Here is a 23,656-nt window from a genome sequence, read left to right on the forward strand (position 1 = left end):
AGTAAGTAATAAAATAGGACTGGAAGTACAGCTGAGAGGTAGAATGTCTCTGAATTCAATCCCTAGAGCCCCCCCCAAAAAAAGTTTTTTTTTTTTGAAAAAAGTGTTTTCTTGAAATTTCACACTTGTATTTAGCTCTCTTTTCAATAATTTTTATTTTTTGAAGATTACTGTGAAATTTGGTAGAAATATAACCCTATACAAGCAAAGTCCACACTTGGAACACCAGATTCAAGAGTGTGTGTGTGTGTGTGTGTGTGTGTGACAGAATATATACAATATAAAACTTACTATTTTAACTATTTTTAAGTGTATGATTCAGTGGATTTAATTGTAATCATATTGTTCAGCCATTACCACTAACCACCTCTAGAACTTTCGCATCATCCCCAACACAAACTTTGTACCCATTAAACAATTTCTGTTGCCTCTTCCTTCCAGCTCCTGATAACCACCATTCTGCTCTGTGGTTCTGTAATTTTTAATTTTCTCTTTTCTCTTCTCTTCTTTTCCTTTCCTTTCCCTTTCATTCCCTTCCCTCAGTCCCTCCCTTCCTCCCTTCTTCCCTCCCTTTTCTTCTTTCTTTCTTTCTTTCTTTCTTTCTTTCTTTCTTTCTTTTTCTTTCTTGGGATGGAACCCAGGGGCCTTCTACCTCCTGGCTGTACCCCGACCTATTTTATATTTCACTTGAAAACAGGGTCTCACTAAGTTGCTAAGAGCCTCACTAAATAGCTGAGGCTGGCTTAGAACCTGTGTGATCCTCCTGTCTCAGCCTCCCAAGTGGGATTACAAGCGTGCGCCATCACGTCCAGCATGAATTTGACTTTTCTATACAACTCATTTAAATGAAGTCATATACAAATGCCTGTCCTTTTTAATCTGGTTTATTTCTCTTAGCAAAATGTCATTAAGTCTAATCCATGTTGCTGCACGTATCAGATTTTCCTTTTTAAGGCTGAATAATATTTTATTTTTTATATTCGTACCACATGCATGTATCCATTCATCTGTCAATGTACTTTTGGGTTATTTTCAACTCTTGGCTATTGTGAATAATGTGCCAATGAGTGTGCAAATGTCTCTTTGAGACCTTGCTTTTATTTCTGTTGGGTAAAATATATCCAAAAGTAGAAATGCTGGATCATATAGTATTTCTATTTTTAAAAATTAGAATAAATTGCATATTTTATTTTAAACTGCCTTACTGTTTTCCATAGCATCTGTACCACTTCACATTTCCACCCACACTGTGCAGGGTTTCCATTTTCTCTACATCCTTGCTTACCAGGTCCGCCCGCCCTTCCTTCCTTTCTTTCTTTCTTTCTTTCTTTCTTTCTTTCTTTCTTTCTTTCTTTCTTCCTTTCTTCCTTTCTTCCTTTCTTCCTTTCTTCCTTTCTTCCTTTCTTTCTTCTTTTTATAGCACCCATCCTAATAGTTATGAAGTGCTATGATGGTGGTTTTGACTTGCATTTCCCTAATGATTAGTAATGTTATTTCTCAAGTGCTTATTGTCCAATTATGTATCTTCTTTAGAGAAATCTGTATTCAAGTCTTTGTCCATTTTTTGGTTGGATTGTCTTTCTCTTGTTGAGTTATAAGAGACATATATATTCATTCTGGGTATTGATTCCTTATCAGATATTTAATTTGAAAATATTTTCTTTCATTCTGGGGGTTACCTTTTCATTTTCTTTTTAGTTTCTTTTATGGACAAGTTTTTTATTTTGATGTATAATTCACTATGTTTTTTTTTTCTTTTTTTCTTTGTGTTTTTGATATCACATCCAGAAAATCATTGCCAAACCCACTATTATGAAAGTTTTCCCTTATCTTTTCTTCTAAGACGTTTATAAATTTTATCTCTTATGTTTAGGTCTTTGGTCCATGTTGAGTTAATTTTTGTATATGGTGAAGGTAAGGGTCCAACTTTACTCTTTTACATGTGAATATCTAACTTACTAGATTGTATACTTTTTCCTTTGAAAATTAGAATTTCTATATTTAGCTGTTTACCATTTTAATGTCTTAATCCCGTTGTCATATGTATTTTTTCTACTTAATTTTTGTGTTTTCTAATTTGTGTTAAATGTTCATTTTTATTCTCAAATATATGTATTTTGGTTTTTTTTTTTTTTTCATGTCTGGGGATGGAACCCAGGGGCATTCAACCTCCGAGCTACCCTCCCCTAATTTTTATTCTTTTTTAATTTTGAAATCGGGTCTCACTGAGTTGTGGAGGGCCTCACTAAATTGTGGAGAGCCTCACTAAGTAGCTGAGGCTGGCTGTGAACCGCGATCCTATGGTCTCAGCCTCCCAAATACTGGGATTACAAGTGTGTACCACCATGACCGGCTTTGTATTTTGATTTTTAAAAAACAGTTATTTTCAGTTTTTCTCCTTTTTAATCATCATAGGTATTATCTCAACTTTTAAAAAATTTCTACTATAGCCAGGCGTGGTGGCGCACTCTTGTAATTCCTGGGCTTGGGAAGCGGAGACAGGAGAATTGCGGAGGTTTGAAGCCAGCCTTGCTGGCCTAGGAGACCCTGTTTTTAAATAAAACATAAAAATAGGTCTGGAAGTGTAGCCCGGAGGTAGAAAGGTTTCCAGGAACCCCATTACCACCAAAAAAAAAAAAAAAAAAAAAAAAAAAATTCTACTATATATATTATTAATTTTGCTATTTTTTCTTTGAAAAAGAAAAAACATAATTCTAAGCCTCAGGGCATAGAAAGTTGATGTATAGCTTTTCAGAAAATGGCTGATTCATTATATATGTATGTGTTCCACACATTTTTATCTGTTCATATACTTTCATGGCTTGTGTTTTGACCTAGCATATCCTGTGCATTTTTCCTTTGTTGACTCATGTTGAACCATCACATTTTTAATGCTTACAAAAAAGACATTGCCTATATATAGCTATATCACAATTTTTTTTAATGAATCTCCTAGTCATTGTCATTTGGGTTGGCTTTTTTCATATTGTTAAAATGCATAAATGTGTTTGGGACAAATTGCTAAAAAGGTTTATAGTGTTTGGACTTTGGATATTTTTAAGGCTTTGAAATACGTTGTCAGTTGCCCCGTGAAAGATCTCAGCAGCTCAGCCTCCAGTCACAGTATGTGAGCATACTCCTACTTCCACGCCATTTCTAACAACTTGGCATGCTGCTTTGACTAAAAATGTTTTATTATGGAATTTTTTTTATGAGGAACGAGATTAACTTTCTGTGTGTATGGGCCCTGTGTGGTTCCTTTGTCACCAGTTCTTATGCTTGTTTCTTGTTTCTTCAATTTTGCTTGTCATGTCCTTCTTCTTTATTGATTTCATCTTACCTATTGTGAGTATAAATAGTGTTTTTTCTCCTTACTCTTCTTCTGTACTTCTGACCTTTCATAGTTTGATTCTGTTTTCACCATTCTATTTGTTAGAATAAAATAATTAATGTTTTTCCTTTTTTATATACTCTTGGATTCAAACCAGCAAGCAAGAACCATGACTAGCAAAGACAGGGTTTGGGAGATGCTACAACCTATGCATGGCTTTTGGGGTCGTTTTCCATACACTCACCCCACCGTAGTCTTCATGGCTCTCTTTAATAAAGTTCTCTCTTGGCTGTTAAATGGCCTAAAACCTTTGAACTTTTACAAGTCTGGAGAACTTCAGACCAAAATTTCCTCCTGAGGAAATGTTTTACTAGTTATAGTATAGTAAAATAATAAAATGCATTGTCTCCTATAAATCATCACATCTCAACTGGGTATGAAATCTTTAGACTGACACTTGATGTAAACCAACTCGTTTTTCAGGAAACTCTTGTCAGAAATGCTTCATAATAGAAGGGGAGAGAGAATGGAGGTTCTGTGTAAGGAAAGGTTGGTTTTTGCTGAGCAAGGAACCAAGTTAATAGTGTTTTAGGGATGATTTATTAAAAGACAACAGGGGAATAAGTATAATTAGGGTCTTAAATAGCATTCCTAGGTCATCTTGTTAATTATTACTATATTTTTATTAACTCTCAAAGATAGCTTTATTGAGATGTAATTCACCAACAATGTAATTTATTCACTAAAGTATACAATTCCGTGTTTCTGAGAGTATATTCATAATGTTGTGCAGAAATTACATAATAACTTTTAGAATATTTTCTGTGGGGAGCCATTAAGGTCTTCCCCTTATCTTTACTTATATAAGCATACTTTTGACTGTCCTTCCGCCCAGAGTCAACAAGGTTTGGGGTCATGGAGGTTTCAAAGTAATTAAGACTCTCAGAACTAATGATGCTATTGTTTTGTCTGAGCTAAGACTAGGTTTGTGTTGTTTGTGTTACACCAGGGTATTGTTTGACCTGCCTGGACTTCGGACTTGTCTTTCTCATCCAGGGTAACCTAAAGCTAAAAGCTATAAATACGACAAGAGAATAAACCCCATGAACGGCCAGTAGAGACATCGACCCGGGAGTAGACTGACGATCCTTCCCATGTTAGGAATAAATAATATTTGGAATTTAATTCTTAGAGTTATATTATTTCATCCTCACTCTTCTCTTCGGAACCCGTACTTTTGCCGGCTGGCTCCGGCAATTTTCACTATACCTAAGTGGAACCCTGTGCCCTCCAAGAGTCACCCCTCATTTCCCATCCCCCCAGGATCCATGAATCTGCTTTCTGTCTCTATAGATTTGATATTTTGGGAGATTTATGCAAAATTATATACTAAAATATGTAATCTTGTATAGTTCGTCAGTGTTCTGAGTGAATCAGGAGGCATCTCGTTCCTTTTTATGGCCAAATAATTCCATTATGAGGATAGGCCACAGTCTGTTTATTCATCAGTCAATGGATATCATTTTGGATTGTCTCCCTTTTTTGTTATTTTGAATAGGACTGCTGTGAACATTAATGTACAATTTTTAGATGGGCTTCTATTTCATTTATCTTTGGCATAATGTAAGAATGGAAGTGTTGAATCAAATGAAAACCCTGTGTTTAACTTTTTGAAGTTTTTTGAAGAACTACCAAAGTCTTTTCCAAAGTAGCTGTGCTATTTCACATTTCTGTTAGCAGCATATGAGGGTTCCAGGTCCTCCAGATCCTCCCCAATACTTGCCATTATCTAACCATGCACCATGCTAGGAGGCAAGAAGTAGTATTTTTATTGGGGTTTTGATTTTAATTTCTCTGATAGTAATATTGAGCATCTTTGTGTTTTGATACACTTTTATTTACTTTAAAACTAAATCACTAAAGGAAGCTCTCTCACTTGGCATTTTATATCATTTAGAGAGGATAGATCAAGAGAAAATATCATACTTTACTAATTCTGAGATATTTTTTATATTTAGTATCAATGCAATCAATACATCTCACAGTAAATATATTATGTCTTTAGTAAAAAATTTGAAAAAAGGAAATTCATTTGACAAAAGATTTGTTGTTTTGGTTTTATATTCTCAGAGCAACTAGTACAACTAGAAACTAAAATTTTTCTCTCAAATTAAAACCAAGTAATACCTTATCTCACAGATAATAAGATTAAAACTTTTTGAATTTAAATGGCTTATGGTATGAAGTCTCTCTACCTATATAAACCTTTTCTGATTAGTGGTCAGTGTTTGCCAATCTATTTTATCTTGTCTTAGCTAATCTTGAGGGATTTGGTGCAATCTTTATCTTCTTTGTAAAAGAAAAAGTAATAATTTCCTATTTTCTTTTAGAAATTGTATTAATTTCTTGGGTATTAAGAAGTTTCCAATATTCTTTTTAATAAGCATCAGTCCTCTGTATTTACTGCATAAAAGAGTACAGAAACTTAGTTATAGCTGCACCATCATCTATCATTGTTAGGCTCACTCGTGTGTGGTGGAGACAGCTGATGAAGAAAAGTAGAAAAGCTTGTCTTTTATTGATCTCTGTTGGACTCTGATCCTCTGCAGAACTGGCTCTGGCCAGAATGTATAAGCTTATACAGTGGTCTCACTGATGTTTATATGACACATTTTAATGCAGCTGCATGACTCAGGATAGACAAATCATGTTAATTATTTCCAAGAGCATAATCTAGCACTTCTTTTTAACTTAACATCTTGATATAGAGTGACACACACAGGCATACATACTTCTCATAACAGAGCCCTGGATTGGAGGCAGGGTGACAATCCTGTGGCAAGATGATAGTTTTATGGATTCTGGCATCACATTATTAATAGATTATTCCTTTTTCCAAAGCCAGATTTGGCTCTCTATAAATGCTGTTATTGATCTTAATTTTAGTCTCTTGAGTGTCACATGATATAACTTCTCTTTCTGCATGAAGGCACTTTAGCTATTCATCAGACATCTTATTTTCTCCTGATCTTTTACCCCATACAGATTCCTACCTCCCTCACTCATTTTTCAAATGAAATGCCTTGCAGTTTTTGACAACATCTCCTAGACAAAATCTTGTTTATCAGTATCCTTCCTAGAAGAGTGCCTTTATAAATGGTACATAAAATGTTAGCGGGCCAATGAAAAGTATAATAGGACAGTAGTGCTTACACTTTGGTGGTTTATGTACGCGTACACACTTTATTTGTATCAACTTTTCTGTTATCCTACTGTCTTCTTTTTTATTAATTTAATCCTTACAGTGAGTTACTATATATATTAATTTGTTGTTGGAATATATTAATAACAGGCGTTGTTATTTTAAGTGAGCCATGCACATGAATTAATCACTTCCTTTCCTTACCACACACATTCCAAAGTGTTTCCTGACACCTGTTTCTTCCCTCCCATAAGCAGGGACCAAAACCCTTATTCTACCTGACCCTGTGCCTATCATATATTAGAAATTTAATCCACTTTGTTGAATAAAGAAATAAATATTGTGATCGTTCCTTTGCATGATTGTTTCCTTGTAGTATGGATCGAACCTTAGAGAATTAGGGAATTTATGCCTTATTCAACTTTGTCTTCATTGTCTAGCTGTTGTCCTGGAACATCCTGGATACAAGGTGGTAAAGTCCTGGCTGTGTGGAATAGATGGATTGTTTTGAAGATTTATGACTAGAGAGTAGCTGAAGGTATATTAAAAAATAAGTGGAGCCGGGCGTGGTGGCACACACTTGTAATCCCAGCATTTGGGAGGCTGAGACTGGAGGATCGCGGTTCACGGACAGCCTCAGTTACTTAGTGAGGCCCTCTGCAACTCAGTGAGAACCTGTTTCAAATTAAAAAGAATAAAAATAGGGCTGGGGGCGTAGGTTGGAGGTCAAATGCCCCTGGGTTCCATCTTCAGACCCCCCCAAAAAAAGTTGAAGTTGAAAGGCATTTGGATCCTTGAATGATTAGATGCCCTGTTAATAAATTTTCAGTGAAAGAATTACTACCAATTTAAACATTTAAAAAATAGTTTTGAGAGGAAATGGAGGTAATTAAGTTTTAGACTGATATACAGAGGGAAGTTACCTCTGTACTGGAGAGATCAGAATTCATCTGTCAAAACCAACTTAAGGAGAAATCATAAAAAATAAGAATTGCAGCCGGGCGTGGTGGCGCACGCTTGTAATCCCAGCATTCGGGAGCCTGAGACCTGGAGGATCACAGTTCGCGGACAGCCTCAGCTACTTAGTGAGGACCTCTGCAACTCAGTGAGACCTGGTTTCAAAGTAAAGAATAAAAAATAGGGCAGGGGGTGTAACTTGGAGGTCGAATGCCCCTGGGTTCCATCTCCAGACCCGCAAAAAAAAAAAAAAAAAAAAAAAAAAAAAAAAAAAAAAAAAAAAAAAAGAATTGCAAACATACTGTGGTTATTTATTTTGTTGGAAAATATGTATGTATTCATTTATCCAATAATTTTTATATGGGGTCATCGCTTTTTTTGGAGTATTATTTACTAATTTAACTAATTATATTATTATACTTTAGAGATGTCTTTTTTGCATATCCAAACGGACTTATTTTCTGGTTTTGTTTCTTTCAAGTGAGTGAAAATTTTAAAGTACTTGCAAAGAAAAGCTATCTGAAAAAGAGCCCTTCTAAATTCTAAAGTTTCTTTTCCTTCCTACATATCAATTATCTTGCACTGACCTAGTTCATTTACATTTTTATAGCAACCTGTCTTATTTCTCAAAGGCATTCCACTTAGTTTTCAGGAAGGAAACCCAAAACAAATTTAAAAATAGTTTTCAAATAAATGAGACATCTTATACCAAAAGAATAGTGGAAGGGGGTTTGAGGATACCAATTTCAATATTGTGAAAGGGGAAGTAGAGGAGGGAGCAAAGTTGGGATCTGGAGGGAAATGCACCACACTAAGCCTCAAAATATGATGGATGGTTGCCATGCACCAATAAAAGTATAAAAAAGAAATAAAATTATATGAGTCTTAAAAAACAAGAATGCAAAATCTTCAACTCTTATCCTTTTATATACTGAATTATATTTATTTAAAAAAAACTAATTTAAAAGTGGAATAGAGCCGGGCGTGGTGGCGCACTCTTGGAATCCCCTCGCTTGGGAGGCGGAGACAGGAGGATCACGCAGGTTCAAAGCCAGCTGTGCTGGCTTACGGGACCCTGTTTTCAAATAAAAATATAAAAAAAGATAGGTCTGGCAGTGTAGCCCGGAGGTAGAAGGGCTTCCAGGAACACCAGTACCACCAAAAAAAAAAAAAAAAAAGTGGAATAGAGGGAAAGAAAAGAATGTAGGATTGTGGAATACAGACGACTCCTGGCTACCCCTGGCTATCCAGTGCTCTTCAATATCTCTTTTGCAGACACATAGCTAGTTACAGCCTTACTTGTAACCAAGCGAGGTCAGAAGGTTCTGGCCATGGGGTTGTAAGTAGAAGCCATGGGAACTTTCAGGTTGTGCTCTTAGAGGAAAGGCCATTCTCTCCACTTCCCCTGCTTGTTCTTTCCTTCCCACAGATTACAAAGCTCAGGTACTGATGGAATCCTGAATTTACACATGAAGATGGAAGCCATCCTGAAGATGGCTCCATCAAGCAGAGCAAAAGTATTAATATATATGCCTCCTACTAATAAAAGTGATGATTGCAAGAATTAACTCACATGACACATATGATTGCTTGAATATAGAGGCAAAAAATGATTAATTTAGTCTAAAATCAGACTTCCACTGATTGTAGGGAAAATCTACAGAATGTTAACAATGTTAGCAAAATGCTTAAACCTGAGTCCAGCCAGATAATTTAAGCTGTCCATTAATGTGGTGTCCAGATGAACATGTTTCATTGCTTGCCATAAATTTGCCCTAATTGACGTAGATAACAAAGGGTAGGAGAGGAGGGCAGGGTGGCTTACTTGAGCTCAATCTGGCAAGGAAGTCTCTTAGACGTGATGTGCTCTCCTACTTCTGGCCTTGGTGTGATGGCTCTCACCTAGATGCCCCTGGCTACACAGTTTAAATCTCTGGTGCTCACGGATTGCTTAGAGCCCTCCTGCCTGAGCTCCCTCTATGTGGAAGCCATGAATCTCTTACCCTTACCTAAATCTGTGTAGAGTCATGGTCTTGGTGACTATGTAACAATCTGTCAATTTAATTACCATAGTAAATGAAAATTGGAGGTGCTTTAGTTGGGAAAATTAGATCCCAGAAGTTCTCCTACCTAAAGATATTATGGTCTTTGTAGGGACCCAGTTGATAAGGAGTTCAATTTGGGAGAAAGTATAGGGGAGGGATGGAAGGAGGGATGATCATGAAACTTTTGAGAGGAAAAGCAATTTGCTATGACTAGAGTGTGAGATTTATGCACATGAGAGATGAGATGGGAAGGTGGGTCGATGCTTAAAGAAGATGATTTTATTCAGCTTTAATCCTGGGAGACATGTGACTGAAATTTTCTAAATAAATTACATAATTTTGATTCAGTTTTTTGTGCAATGTGAAAATTTGGAAATAGCAGAAATGTTTGAGGAATAAAATTGCATTACTAAGATGTAAACACTTTTCAGTGGTTTTTTTCCCATGTACTTTTCTGGTTGCATGAATATATACATATTTATCCGTTGTTTTAAAATTCTATGGTTGCTTTTTCTCATGAGTTGTTTTTGTGACTTTTGCTATTTGTTGCTTTAGAATAACACTATCCCTATCCTTTCAGCATAACACTATCCTGAGTGCCTAGAATAGTGCCTGGATGCTACTAAATAAGTACTTGATAAATGTTTGAACTCCTTTTGACCCCTGGAATTTTCCTGAGAAGGAAGTGACACCTACACCACTCCAGGATTTTTTTTATTAATTCCTGTTTCATGTAAATACTGGTATATTGTTTTCTTGTTAGTTAATGATAGTTCATACTCTATTAAATAAATCTAAGCTTTGATACTTGTTAATAACGAATATTTTACCTGTTCTGTAGTTTGCCTTTCTGTGTTATTTTTTTAAAACATATGCAAGGTTTGGAGCTTTTTTTGGTTTATATATTTACACATTTGCTCATATATTCAAATTATGCCAACTTAAAAAATATGGTCAGAATAAAAGCCAAGCTCTGAATTCAAGAAAATTAACATGACATGATATAAAGAATATAGATGCTTGCTGCGCGTGGTGGTGCACGCTTGTAATACCCACGCTTGGGAGGTGGAGACAGGAGGATCGTGCAGGTTTGAAGCCATCCGCTCTGGCTTAAGAGACCCTGTTTCCAAATAAAAAAGTATAAGAATAGGTCTGGGAGTGTAGCCTGGAGGTAGAGGAGTTTCCAGGAACCCCAGTACCACCAAAAAACAAACAAACAAAAAGGAATGTAGATGCTTATTTCTTCCATGAAAAAAAATCTAAGATTAAAGAGTGCAAGGCTGTCCTGCCTCACATGGTCATTCTGGGACCCCAGCTCCTGCCTTCTCATTGCCCCATCATCTCCTGTGTCAGAAGAAGCCCATGGCCATACCCATCTTCTATGGAAAGGCAGGAGAGAGAGGGTCCATAAATGCCCTTTTTCCTTTTACTCAAATATTATATGGCTTTAGTGAGCCATATAATATTTTAGAGTCATGTGGTTTTCACTTAAAAACAGGGAAGAATGAAAAATATAGTCTCTAGCCAGGTTGCCATAATTGCAGCCCTTTCAGCCCTCGTGTGTGTGTGTGTGTGTGTGTGTGTGTGTGTGTGTGTGTGTACACACACGTGCGCATGTGGGTATTTATAACCCAGGGCGTTGCACATGCTCAGCAGCTGTTCTCCAACTGAGTTATACTCTTAGCCCCAGCTACTATTCTTGCTAGAATAGGAAGAGGAGGGAAACTCTTTTAGTGGACAGTCATAAGCTTCCCTCATTTTTCCTTTATTTCATCTGTCTTCTAACAGAATTCTCCTTCTGTATAGTTAATATACTCACTTGCATTTTCTTATACTTCATGATATTTTTCTTCTTTTTTACCTTTTTATTTTTCTGCTCTCCACTTTTCTTTCTTTCCTTCTTCCCTCTAGCATGAATTGATGTCTATTGAGTTCATCTTGTGTACTGTCAGGGTATGCCCTGGGAATACCGTGGTGATAGAAATCAATAACTCTCCCTTTTTAGTTTTTGGTCAGATAAGTGAGAAAGACAGTAAATCCTTAGTGTTTGGAATTATGCATAGATGCTAGGGGCAGTCTAGAATACTGTTGTTTTTTTAAATCATACTAGGATATTGATCGATTGCCTTTTCTAATGTGTTGTTACTTGCACAAATAGTACCAAAGCAATCATGGGCTGGAATGCTGGCATTTTAGCAAGAATCAAGTCAGTGTCATGAAATTGTGCTAGTACTTAATGTATTTTAACTACTTTGCCTGTGTGTGTGTGTGTGTGTGTGTGTGTGTGTATGTGTGTGTGTGTGTGTGTGTGTGTTAAGCTAAAGCAGGAAAAATTTTTTTTGTAAATTTTGATCTGTAAGCAAACATCTCTTTAATATTCTGTATGATTAAATGGGAAGTGCACCTAAAGTACTCTTGCTTGTACCAAAGTATGATGACTTTTCTTTAGGAAGGCAGTAGGGGGATTATTGAATTGTGATCTAATTATCCTTCTTGTTAGAAAACCATTTTCATTGTCATTGAAAAAAATGACAAACTATGGTTAGTTTGACTTTAAGATTTAGCCTAATTAATATTTTATTCCACAGAGAACAGCTGAGAATATGTTTCAGTAACAAAACTTAAGTTTTCAAGAAAAAAGGTAAAAAAAAAAAAAAAAAAAACCAGAAACAAACTTGTTTCTGCCAAAAAACATATGGGAGAAAAGACAGCCTTTTCAACAAATGGTGCTGGGAAAACTCAATATCCATATGTAGAAGAATGAAATTAGACCCCAGTCATTTTCTGTATAAGAATCAACTCAAGATGGATCAACAGGCCAGAAATTAGTCTAAAACCTTCCAATTCGTAGAAGAAAACATAGGACAAACTCTCTCATATATAGGCACTGGTAGAGACTTCCTCAGTAAGACCCTAAAGCTCAGAAAATAAAACCAAGAATCAGTAAGTGGGATGACATCAGATTAAAAAGCTTCTGCACAGCAGCAGAGGACCCATCAAGAGCCTTAAGAGCCTAGAGGATGGAGAGGCTTTTGCCAGCTGCTCCTCTGATTGAAAGCCAATAGTTAGACTATACAAAGAACTTTATAAAACAAAACAAAAATAATCCAAGTATTTAAGAGGCATTTTAAATATACATATAGTAATATAATGGATATGTAAGAAATAAGCCAGTTTTCAATTCTGCATAACTCAATCCATTTCTAAAACAGACATGAGAAAAAGATATATTTGAAGCACAAGAGAGAAGTTTGTTAATGCTTTTTTTTAGGAGCTTGTATGTGATATGATATTGGTTTTGAACACAGGGGCATTCTACTCTTGAGCTACTTCCCCAGCCATGTTTTAATATTTTATTGATGCATTGTATCCATACATCATATTGGGGCGAAAAACTTGTGTGTGCATACATGTACACATCCCCCATTTAGCCCCTACCCAATTCCCACCCAGTTCCCTCCCCATCCCTCCTTCCCATGCTTGGCTTAGTGGTTGACTTCAATATGTATAAGTACATTGTGTGCTTTACAGAATTTCCTTCTTCCCCTCTCCCATCCCCTCATTTAGGTTGTCTTGTGTGCTCCTCTATAGAATTTCCTTTTTCATCTAGAGTTCCTCCTATAACTCATTTCTCCTTAGCTTTCACATATTAGGAAATACATCCAATTTCTTATATTTTGTGACTGACTAATCTCGCTTACCATAATGTCCTCCAGTTCCATACAGTTCCCTGAAATGATGTAATTGTTTATTTATGGCTGAGTAAAATTCTATTGTGTACATACCTCACAGTTCTGTAATCCATTCATCTGTTGATGCACATCTTGGCTGGTTTCATGTTTTATTTTTTATTTTGAAACGGGTTCACTACGTTACCACATGCTGGACTCAAGCCTGCAGTCCTCCTGTCTCAGCTTCCCAAGTACTGGGATTACAGTTACATGCCACCACATCCAGCTAGACCAGTGGGTTTTAACGTACCAAAATATGAAACGTTTATAGAAATAGTTTCAGGTTCCACTTTGTAACCACATGTTAAGAACCATTTCTTTTCAAATTTTGGGACAGAATTAAAGACTATTCACAGTTATCTACAAATACTGTTAAAGTACTTTCCACTTTTTAATTACATAATTGCATAAAAATAAGTTATCTTCAGGTACTTTATCTAATGTATAATTTATCTAATGTATAATAAATGCTATACTTAATGGAGAGGTAGTGATAAAAATTAAGATTCCTTTTTATTCAACTATGTGCAAAAATATAAAGCCACTACTTTTCTTCATGTTGGTGAGGAGGGAATTTAGAATTGTTTTGTGCAAATGAAGTGTTGTTTTTAATATCTAGCCAGCAGCTTAATGAGTGTACCATGATCACTAATTGAGCAAAAAAGGATGTGGTCCTTTAGTGGTACTCAATCTTTTGCTTGCCTCAGAATCACTTGGTGAGACATTCAGGATACAAATTACTGAACTCCGCTCCAGAGTTCCTAATTTAGTCAGTTCTGGCTGTGAAAATCTATTTCTAACACATTCCCAGTTTATGTAGATACTGCTCTTCTACTTTGAGCATCCCTATTTTACCTGTTTCTTTCAATTTATTAAACTATCCTATTTCAGCTGCCTTTTGGAGGAAGGCAAGGATTAGAATGTTTAAAAAGTAAGCGGTACAGATGTAAAGATAATGGCTAAACATGTCTTTGGGTACCAGATCTTTTTAGATTAAAAGTTCATGGAACTTTGAGATTTTACATATTTACAAGGTAACCTGTTATTCTAACACAGTTTCTGGGATGCTGGCAGAAGGCATGAGCTTCTAGGTTCACAGATAAGAAGGACTTTCTTATAGCAGCCGTAGTCTCCAGGGGGTCAGCATTTGTGGAGACTTGCCACACCCCAGTTCACTGCATAAGCAATGGCTTGGATTGTAGCTGGGAGCCCTGGACTTAGGGATTAGTCCCCAATTCATATTTTATTATGTACAGTAGGCTTTCCTAACCCGGAAACATAAGATAATGTAAGATAAAAATGTAAGAAAACATAAAAATGGAAAATAATGGTAGAAATGTAAAAACATAAGATAAAAATGTTATGTTTATTGTACTGAACAGTAAGCAAACCTTCTCTCTCATGGACATCATCTCTAATTGACCAAGACTGTTCTCTGTACATCACTCTTCAAAAGGTAGTTGGGAAAGAGTCAGTGGGGTCCTTTGCTCACAGATGTTTACAAATGGGAGAAATGCACATGGAGGTCTGTAGCTTGACCCAGGAAAAGCTGAGAAAATTTCCATCTGTCAATTATTTACCAGTCCTTACCTGTAAATAGCTTAGCAGTATCAAGAACATTTAGACTTTAGACAAAGGAATGTATAATTCCATGATAAAGCAAAATATCCACCCCTTGTGTGATTCTAAATTGTTTAATAGATGTATATACTGTCATAGGGAGTAATATTCCTTATGCTTATTGATTTTATATGAGCTACCAAGCACATGATTGCACATTACTATGTGTATATAAATTTAATAAGTAAAAGAAAGTTAATATGACAAAACCCCCTGTGTTCAGCATACTAACTTACACTTGTTTTATGATTTTTAGGATCTGGTACATTCTTCTGTAGTTGGCTTTCTAGTGTATAGTTTCCCCATATCTCTTATCTATGTAAATTTTTCTCACTGTTACAAAGTGCTTGATTATCATTTGGTCTTCTCTTGGTGGAAATGCATCACTAATCTCCTTTGTAATTCCCTTATTTATTCAAGATAATTAAAACAATACTACTTGGCACAGAATTATACTAAAACTCTTTTAGGTCCAAGTGTCAGAAAGAAAATTTGTATCTGGCTCTTGTATCTTGAAAACCAGGGTGGCCTTGTTCCTTGATGATGACTGGTATGATGGATTTCTTGCTCTGCACAGGTCAGGCCTGGTTCAAACTCTCTCAAGTGTCCCAAACTTGATGGTAAATTATATGTTCTGCCTAACTATTGCTTCATTTCACAAGTGTGGGCAGTGCCGTCTGAATTCTCTTGTCCTGGCTTCCTCATAGTTACTCAGTATTGCTCTCCTCTTGTTTTGACACATGTTGTAATGGTGCTTCTTCCATGATTTGATCATGAAAAATGGCTTTTGTGGGTCGAATTTCACATCTTCCTTTTAGCACTGTGGTTCTTCTTCATAACTTTCTTTCCTTTTTTTGTGTGTGATATTGAGAACTGAACCCAGGGGCATTTTATCACTGAGCTATGCTCCCAGACCTATTATTTATTTTGAAAAAGGGTTTCACTAAGTTACTTAAAGCCTCACTAAGTTGTAGAGGCTGGCTTTGAACCTATGATCTTCCTTTCCAGCCTTCCAAGTACTGGGATTGGAGGCATGCTCCAAAATATTATCCCAGATAATAGCTTTCACAAAGGCTAGAGAAAAATTCTGATGGAATCTTAAATCTTACTACTTTCTTGGGAATGGGAGGAGGAATTTATTGTATCTAAAGAGATTATTTTTTAAGTTTTTATATATGTTATATATAATATATTAATACCTATAATATATTACATTTATTTGTTATATATTTGTATTTATAATATAAACTTAAAGTTATATTTATATGCTATATAAATGTAAATATAAATCTGCATACATATACATATGCATAAAAACATAAACAATTTCACCATCAGATAACACTCTGGAAACACAGGACTCTGTCTTTGGTGGTCAGAAGTCAGGTGATTGACAGCTAAACCAGATTGAGTGGTGGATAGGAAGATCCTTAAGGCACATATGTGACACTTGCTTATGGATCTTAAGAACCTATAAACACAAATTCAGGTAGCGTCATTGAAGTTGTATGACCTTTCAGACATGAGTCATTCAAGCGGGTCAGAATTTCTTATATTTTATCCCTATACAAAATGACTTTTTTTCTTTGTGTGCATTCATTTTTTTCTCATTTATGTTAGTATGATACCCATTTCATGCATGAGAGGATTGGGGAATTAAGACTAGGGAAAGTGAATCATTTTAAGGATTTAGACAGGTGTTTACATGCATCCTCAAATTATTCTTTGCAGACTGTCGTGTGTGTGTGTGTGTGTGTGTGTGTGTGTGTGTGTATGTGTGTGTGTGTGTGGTGTGTTTAAATGTAAATTTGGAGCTCCTTACAGTTTTAATAGGAAACTTTATAGATTATTTTCCCTGTTGAGGAATGGTAATTAAAAATATAATCTTCTCCCAACTCAGAAATCCTTTTCAAAAAAGTAGTAAGGAACACATTTTAATTATTGAATAAACTTTACACCAAAGTGCTGTGTGATGTGTACCACAAGCTATCTACTTAGAGACTGTAAAGACAGAAAGTAATCTTTCCCCTTCTACAGCCAAGCTGCACAACCCATTACACACATGTTCACAAGATGAGTAATAAGTCCTTAGGTGGAACCCTTCCTTTTGTCACGCATGGTTCATCCTAACTCTCCTATGGTAATTGGCCTGACCACTTGTGTTGGCAACTTGGTCTCATCCAGAGGAGGAAGGCAAGTCTGTGGGTGAGAAGACAAGGGGAAGTGGGAAGTGAGGCTCCCATCCTCCCACAGGAGCTGAGAGAGAGGGGCCCACTCCTTTGATGTTTATGTTTCAAAGAGAACTGTTCCCAGGTCTGGAGAAACATTCCAGGTCATCAAGCTGGCAAAAGGCGTATTTAGTTTTCAAAAAGATATGTATATATACATTTCAAAGAGAGGGAAAAGCACTTCTAATTATGATTTTTCTAAAGTAAATGCTCTAAGGAAAAGGAAGGAGAAAAACCTTTTCCCTTTTAACAGGGAAAGTTAAGCCTCTTATTTTTAATTTATTTGCCATTACTCCCTCTTTATTTGCTTCTGTCTTAAATAAAAAGACTTTGATCTTGGTAATTTTATATAGCACTATGATAAACAGAAGTGACTTTAAATGGACTTGAAATTTAGTTTTATTTCATTTTAGGCTAAATTCTAATTTAGTTTTATTGAATGTAAGCATTTAAATTGTTAAATTTCTACATAAATGACTAGAATTCCTTAAAAGGCACTTAGTAGTGGTGTCAGGAAGTCAGCACATGTTTACTGGACTAGGTCACCATGATAATAGCTGAATACCTAGTGATGCTGGGCAGCCTGCAACCTTGCAGCCAGGAAGTAAGTGCTGTAAAGGTGACTCTAAGCAGAGAGTTGGACAAAGGATTTCATTTTATTTTTTAAAACGACTTATTTTCTAAGGTCAGTGTTGTTGCTGTTCTTTTGGTTTGTTTTATTTTGTTTTGTCTTTAAACCTCGCCAGCACTTAAAACGTTAACTCTTCCTTTGTTTCCTTCAAAAAAAAAAAAAAATCAGGGGCACAGCCCTTTTTATCATATTTTTAGTGATGAATTGCACAGTTCTATTCACGGACTTAGGTTCTAGCTGGTGGTTTCTTGACCATATCTTGATTTGTGTGTAGTTTTGCCCTCTCCTTCCTGGTCCCACCTTTAGGACACATCCTCTATGACTGGTCCCAGCTTTAGGATGCATCCTCTGTGACTGCCATGAGCAGGCTGTGCCTGTGGGATCCCAGCTGCAGCCTCTCCCTCAGTGCCCTGCCTGCCTTCCAGCACCTGTGAGTACAGGCCTGCTTGTTTCACTAAGCTGCACTTCACACACTTGCTGGGCTCCACATTTGCTTTCAGAGGTACAGATTCTATCAGTCACTTTCTCCGTGAAGGAGACCCAGGGCAGCCTCCTCCCTGAGCATCACTTTGGGCCTTATAGCCACAGGCCCCACAGAGACCATCCCCACACTTTCAGCCCTGGGGGATCCAGTGTCCCTTCTCCCTGCTCCAAAGTCTCCCTCACCCCAGGGTGACTAGCTGGTGATGGTTACCCTGCTGGTGTGTAGTTGTCCTTTTGACTGTCCAAGCCTTGTGACCACAGTCGTCACTTGATTTGCTCTTTGATGTTTCCTGACTGATGCATGCTGTGTATAGAGTTCTAGTTTCTTCTTGAAGTTGCTTTTGAGAAAGTGGCAGCTTTTTTTATGCCATCCTGGATCTATGTGAAAATAGCTGCCTGGCAGAGTAGTCAGTACTTCTGGGAAATGTCCCTTTACTACCCCTTTGTGGATTTTCCTTTCATCATTATTACTATTACCGTTACTGTTATTATTATCATTATTAGTATTACTATTATTTTTTCTTGCATGCCTCTCAAATGTGGCTGTTCTGTTCTTACTTGAGTGTGTAGAGAACAGCTTTTACTTCTGTCCTGTATGCTATGTAGAGAGCATCAGCACAAAGAATGTTGAAACCTACCATGTGGTGCTTGGAAATTTCCTGTTAGGAATCTTCATTTGGAAGTGAGAATTGGAAACTAATTACATAAGTCGCTAACCTTTGAGAGAGTTTCTACCTCTCGTTATCTATTCCACCAATACCTTTTTCAATGGTAAAGCAAGTAGGGACCCAATTAGTAAAACTGGTATTCCTGCTCTCTAAACAGATTGCAGAATTTTTGAACCACAAGCCACACACTAGATGCTCATTAAAACATAAGTTTAGTATCCCTTGTTACCAATTATCTTAGAAGATATAAAGTGAAATAGAATTTAAAGATACTATTGAACATCAATAAAGTTTACTTTTTCTTGTTATGTTTTAAAAATTCTCATTTGTACACCGGGCGTGGTGGCACACGCTTGTAATCCCCACGCTTGGGAGGCGGAAACAGGAAGATTGCGCAGGTTCGAAGCCAGCCTCGCTGGCTTAAGAGACCCTGTTTCCAAATAAAAAATATAAAATAGGTCTGGGAGTGTAGCCCAGAGGTAGAAGGGTTCCATTCCCAGTACCACCAAAAAATAATAATAATATATTAAAACAATTCTCATCTGTGCACATATAGTTCAAGTAGGAACAGTATTATTCTTTAGTATTTCTGCTTTGAGACTCTTTTTAATGCAATCCACACACCTGTAGAAAGCAGGAAAGATATTTAGGCAGTTAGCATTTTTTATACTTTTATTGGCTCATTGTTATTATACATAATAATGAGATTCAAAGGAATATCAACATATATTAACACAGCACTTGGTGAGTTTCCCTCTATACCCCACCTGCTGCAGCCCTTCCCCATACATGTTAGAAAAGTTAAGAGTGATACCTTCATATATGGACCTAGCATTATTTGAACTGTTTCCTTTATCGATTCTCTTTATCCCCTCCCATCTCCCTTCTCTTGAACCTCACAAGCTTCTATCTCTTGAAACTTTCTCTGGGCTTTTGAGTTGTTTCACTAGCAGAATAGACCATGGGCGATTGTTCCTGGAAGCTCACTGTGGCTGTGAAATCACTACTTTCCTGTACGGAAACTGGGACCTGGCACGTTCCATCAAAGCAAGGCAGCTGCTGACTTAACTCGGAGTATTCTAGAACCCCAGCGTGGCCTCTTTGAGATAGCCCTACCCATGCTGCCTGGGCGGACCGCCCTGGATTAGAGGAATGTGTGAGCCATAATGCCCGTAATTGTGCTTCTCTCAGAGCCAAGTGCAGTGTTGTTGATGAATAAAAACTGGGCTGTTTATCTTGGGATTGTTTATATTGGCAGATGCCCTGAAAAACTCAAAGGCTGTCTGTAAGTGAAGAAGGCCCTTGTTGTTTATTCAGCTCTGTTTTCTCTATTTAATGTGAAGGAATCTTGGGGAAAATTCTTGAATATCAAACCACAAGGAAAACTTACAGTATTATCCCTAGATTTCTCAACTAGGCCTATAATGAAATGGCCTATTTGAAATCAACTCAGATACCTCTGATGTGTGTGTGTGTGTGTGTGTGTGTGTGTGTGTGTGTGTGTATCTGTGTATCTCTTTGTGGCTGCAGGGGGGGAAGACGTGGATGTAAAGATGAAGCCTGGACGCTTACAGTCAATTTTATCAGTCACAAGTGGCTTAAATAAATTTAAGTACAGTTCTGGTTCACGGACTGTGTATTTAGCACAAGATAGCAGCTGAGACTGAGAATTCAAATGGAAATAATGTGCACGGTGGAAGGCCCCAGGAGTCATATGTGGTGCCGGTCAGGAGGGTTTGATAAAGGAGATAAGATTGATAGTTGGTAGAGGAACACCAGGGTGGCAAGAGGAAGCAGAGCAAATTGTATTTTGTCAGGGGAAACTGTGTGTTTGAAGGTTTGAGGCATGATCAGCAGCGGGTGTTCTTGGAGCTATAAGTTGCTCAGTAACACTGAGCTTAAAATGTAGGAATAACTCAATGGAAAAATGGGGCCCAGATAATGAAAGTGCTGGGCTCTGTCTCTCAACAGCAGGAAATTCCTCCTGGGTCTGTAGCCATGGCCAGCTCCAGCATGAAGCAGCCCTCTCCCTAGGTGCTCACGCACCCTCTCTCTCCTGCAGTCAACAGAAACCTGATGAATAATTGTTGCATGATAAAGAGATGGCAGTTACTATTAAAAAGAAGGGTATTTAGGGCCCTAACTTTACAAGTGGTCATTTCATTAGTAATATTTCCATGCTAGGATAATATAGTGCTTAGGGACTCAAATCATAAAGAGGCCCTGCATATGCAGAGAGCGAGGAAGTTTGAGAATGGCTCCTAGCTTGTGTGAAAAGAAGACGGAAAAAGTAGCAGACTTTTTGTTTAGCACACACCTGCATCTCCAGGGCTAGGCAAATATATTGGCTATGTGTTAGGTTTCTCATAAAGGCACTAAGATACAATATTTAAATTTTTTTTTCATATGCCTTCTTGGTATCATTACCATCCCGCTTTTCTAGAACCAGAAGTTGAGAAAATTGGCCAAGCAGTTAAAACATCTGCTAATGTGAAGCAAAATTTCAAATAAAACTGATTTGTAGTACTTCAGCTTATAAAAGAAGACTGAATTTTTTAAGGCTTTAGCAAATACAAACAACATGAAAGCATTTTTCAGTTGAGTTTATTGAAATTAAGTATTATGAAGTAATAGAGAAATGGACTATTTCTGAGACTATGTTTAGAAACAAACTTAATTTTACTTATTTTTAAAATAAACCTTGTGTATTTTTAAGGAATAAATTGACACACTACCGTGATAAAATTAATACATTAATCATCTCACATAATTATACATCCTTCCCATTGGCAAGAACCACTAATAGTTAAATTCAGCAAAAATCTTGAATACAGAGCGGAGTTGTAGCTCAGTGTTAAAGTGCTTGCCTAGCATGTGCAAGGCCCTGTGCTTGGTTTCTGCAACACATACACACACACACACACACACACACACACACACACACACACGCATGCACACAGAGGCACACACACACTGAAAAAAATAAATAAAAATACCTAGTATAATATTTTATTAACTGTACACTAGATCTTTGCACTTCTTCATCCTACATTATTTTCTTATTTCTATCTCATTTTAACATAAAATGAAATTCAGCTGTAAGAGACACAGAAAGAGAGAGAGAGAGAGAGAGAGAGAGAGAGAGAGAGAGAGAGAGAGGGAGAGAGAAAGAGAGTGTTGGGAGTTGGGAACTGGTATACTTAAGTGAGGATGTTGAAGTTAGAAATATTTTATTTCATTTTATTTTTCAGGTGCTGGTGAATCTGGAAAGAGCACTATTGTGAAGCAGATGAAGTAAGTCGATTTAAAACATCAGATTTGTTGTTTAAGTGTACTCCTCCACCAAAGGGAGTAAGTGTTCTTTCTTCCCTTTCTCCTCATTAGGATTATCCATGAGGCTGGCTACTCAGAAGAGGAATGCAAACAGTACAAGGCGGTGGTCTACAGCAACACCATCCAGTCTATTATTGCTATCATTAGGGCCATGGGGAGATTGAAGATAGACTTTGGTGACTCAGCTCGGGCGGTAAGTTTGTTCAAGTAGGACTGATGAGTAACTTGTGCAATAACAACATACCAGAGGCTTATCACCTAATCAAGACTTATATACAATGAATAAAAAGTGAGCCCATAGCTTTAGAAGTGAATGAATTAGAATGCACGGGATAGTAAATCTCCCTTTTGTAGATGTACTTACCCTATTTATGAGGTGATTTTTGCAATACAGTAATCACTGCAATTTTTTTATATAATGTACTGAATTTGGTACCTCTGTGTGTCTGTGCTTATTATCTTTCTGTTACTGTAACAAAATACCTGAGATAATATGCTTGAGAAGAGAAAAGGTTTATTTTGGCTCAGTTTCAGAGGGCTCAGTCCACAGTCATTTGTCTGTTGCATTGAAGCCATGGTACAGCAGTACATCATGGTGGGAATATGTGGCAGAGGAGGCTGCTTACCTCATAACAGCTAGGATATAAAAAGAGAGAGAGAGAGAAAGAGACTGGCATCCCATTTTTAAGGGCATACCCCCAGTGACCTAAGTCCTCCCAATAGGTCATACCTCTCAAAGTTTCTCCCAATAGCAGCATGGCCTGGGGTCCAAGCTGTTAACACATGAGCCTTTAGAGAACAATCCAGATCTAAACTATAGAAATCCCATAACATGTTTTTGTAGTTATTACCAAGTAAACCACTTTCACAGGCACTCTTCAAAATCTCCTTTCATAATTTGGAACTCTGAAATGATTCAGTTCTTTGTGTTTATGCTCAGACTAAAAGCAGTGCACTCTTTCATAATAATGACAATGATTTAAATGTTTTCTTACCTTTAGAATAAGGAAATATGGGCCACTTAAAAATTTATCAGAATTTTAGAGCTAATGGTGACCTTTGGAGACAAGCTGGTTTTACTCCTTTAGTTTCTAGGAAAAGAAATTGAAACCCAGGAAATATTATGATAGAAAAATGAAGTAGACTCTGTGGTAGCCAGGCCCTGTGCCTCTGCTTCCTTATTTGACCCAGTAACTTGTTTTCAGTTTGATTAGAGCAGCACTGCTCCTAGTCACAACACACTCTGCTTTACTTCTTTTTCCCCAGCCCCTGTTTGATTGCTTGATCTATTTATTTCAAGTTTGTATTTGTGTATGGTCTATATTTTACTGATTATGTTCAATAAATCATGTAAAACTCGACACAAACTAAATCTTATATATTTTAATGTTTATGAATGAGTAACTATGCCATGTTTTACTGAATAA

At 36.9% G+C, this 23,656-nt stretch overlaps 1 protein-coding gene across 1 annotated transcript in view; it reads left to right on the forward strand.

Annotated features, from left to right (window-relative positions):
• Nucleotides 1–23,656, forward strand: part of GNAI1 (G protein subunit alpha i1) — a gene marked incomplete at both ends in the record, with an annotated part of 85,046 nt that overhangs the window by 31,291 nt on the left and 30,099 nt on the right. The window contains 2 exons of the mRNA XM_080701417.1: nucleotides 22,148–22,190; nucleotides 22,281–22,422. Coding sequence (XP_080557543.1) covers nucleotides 22,148–22,190; nucleotides 22,281–22,422 — 185 coding nt within the window. The remainder of the gene's footprint in view (nucleotides 1–22,147; nucleotides 22,191–22,280; nucleotides 22,423–23,656) is intronic.

The sequence above is a fragment of the Muscardinus avellanarius genome, assembly GCF_963383645.1.
Source record: "Muscardinus avellanarius genome assembly, chromosome: 9".
In the NCBI taxonomy this organism is placed as follows: domain Eukaryota; kingdom Metazoa; phylum Chordata; class Mammalia; order Rodentia; family Gliridae; genus Muscardinus; species Muscardinus avellanarius.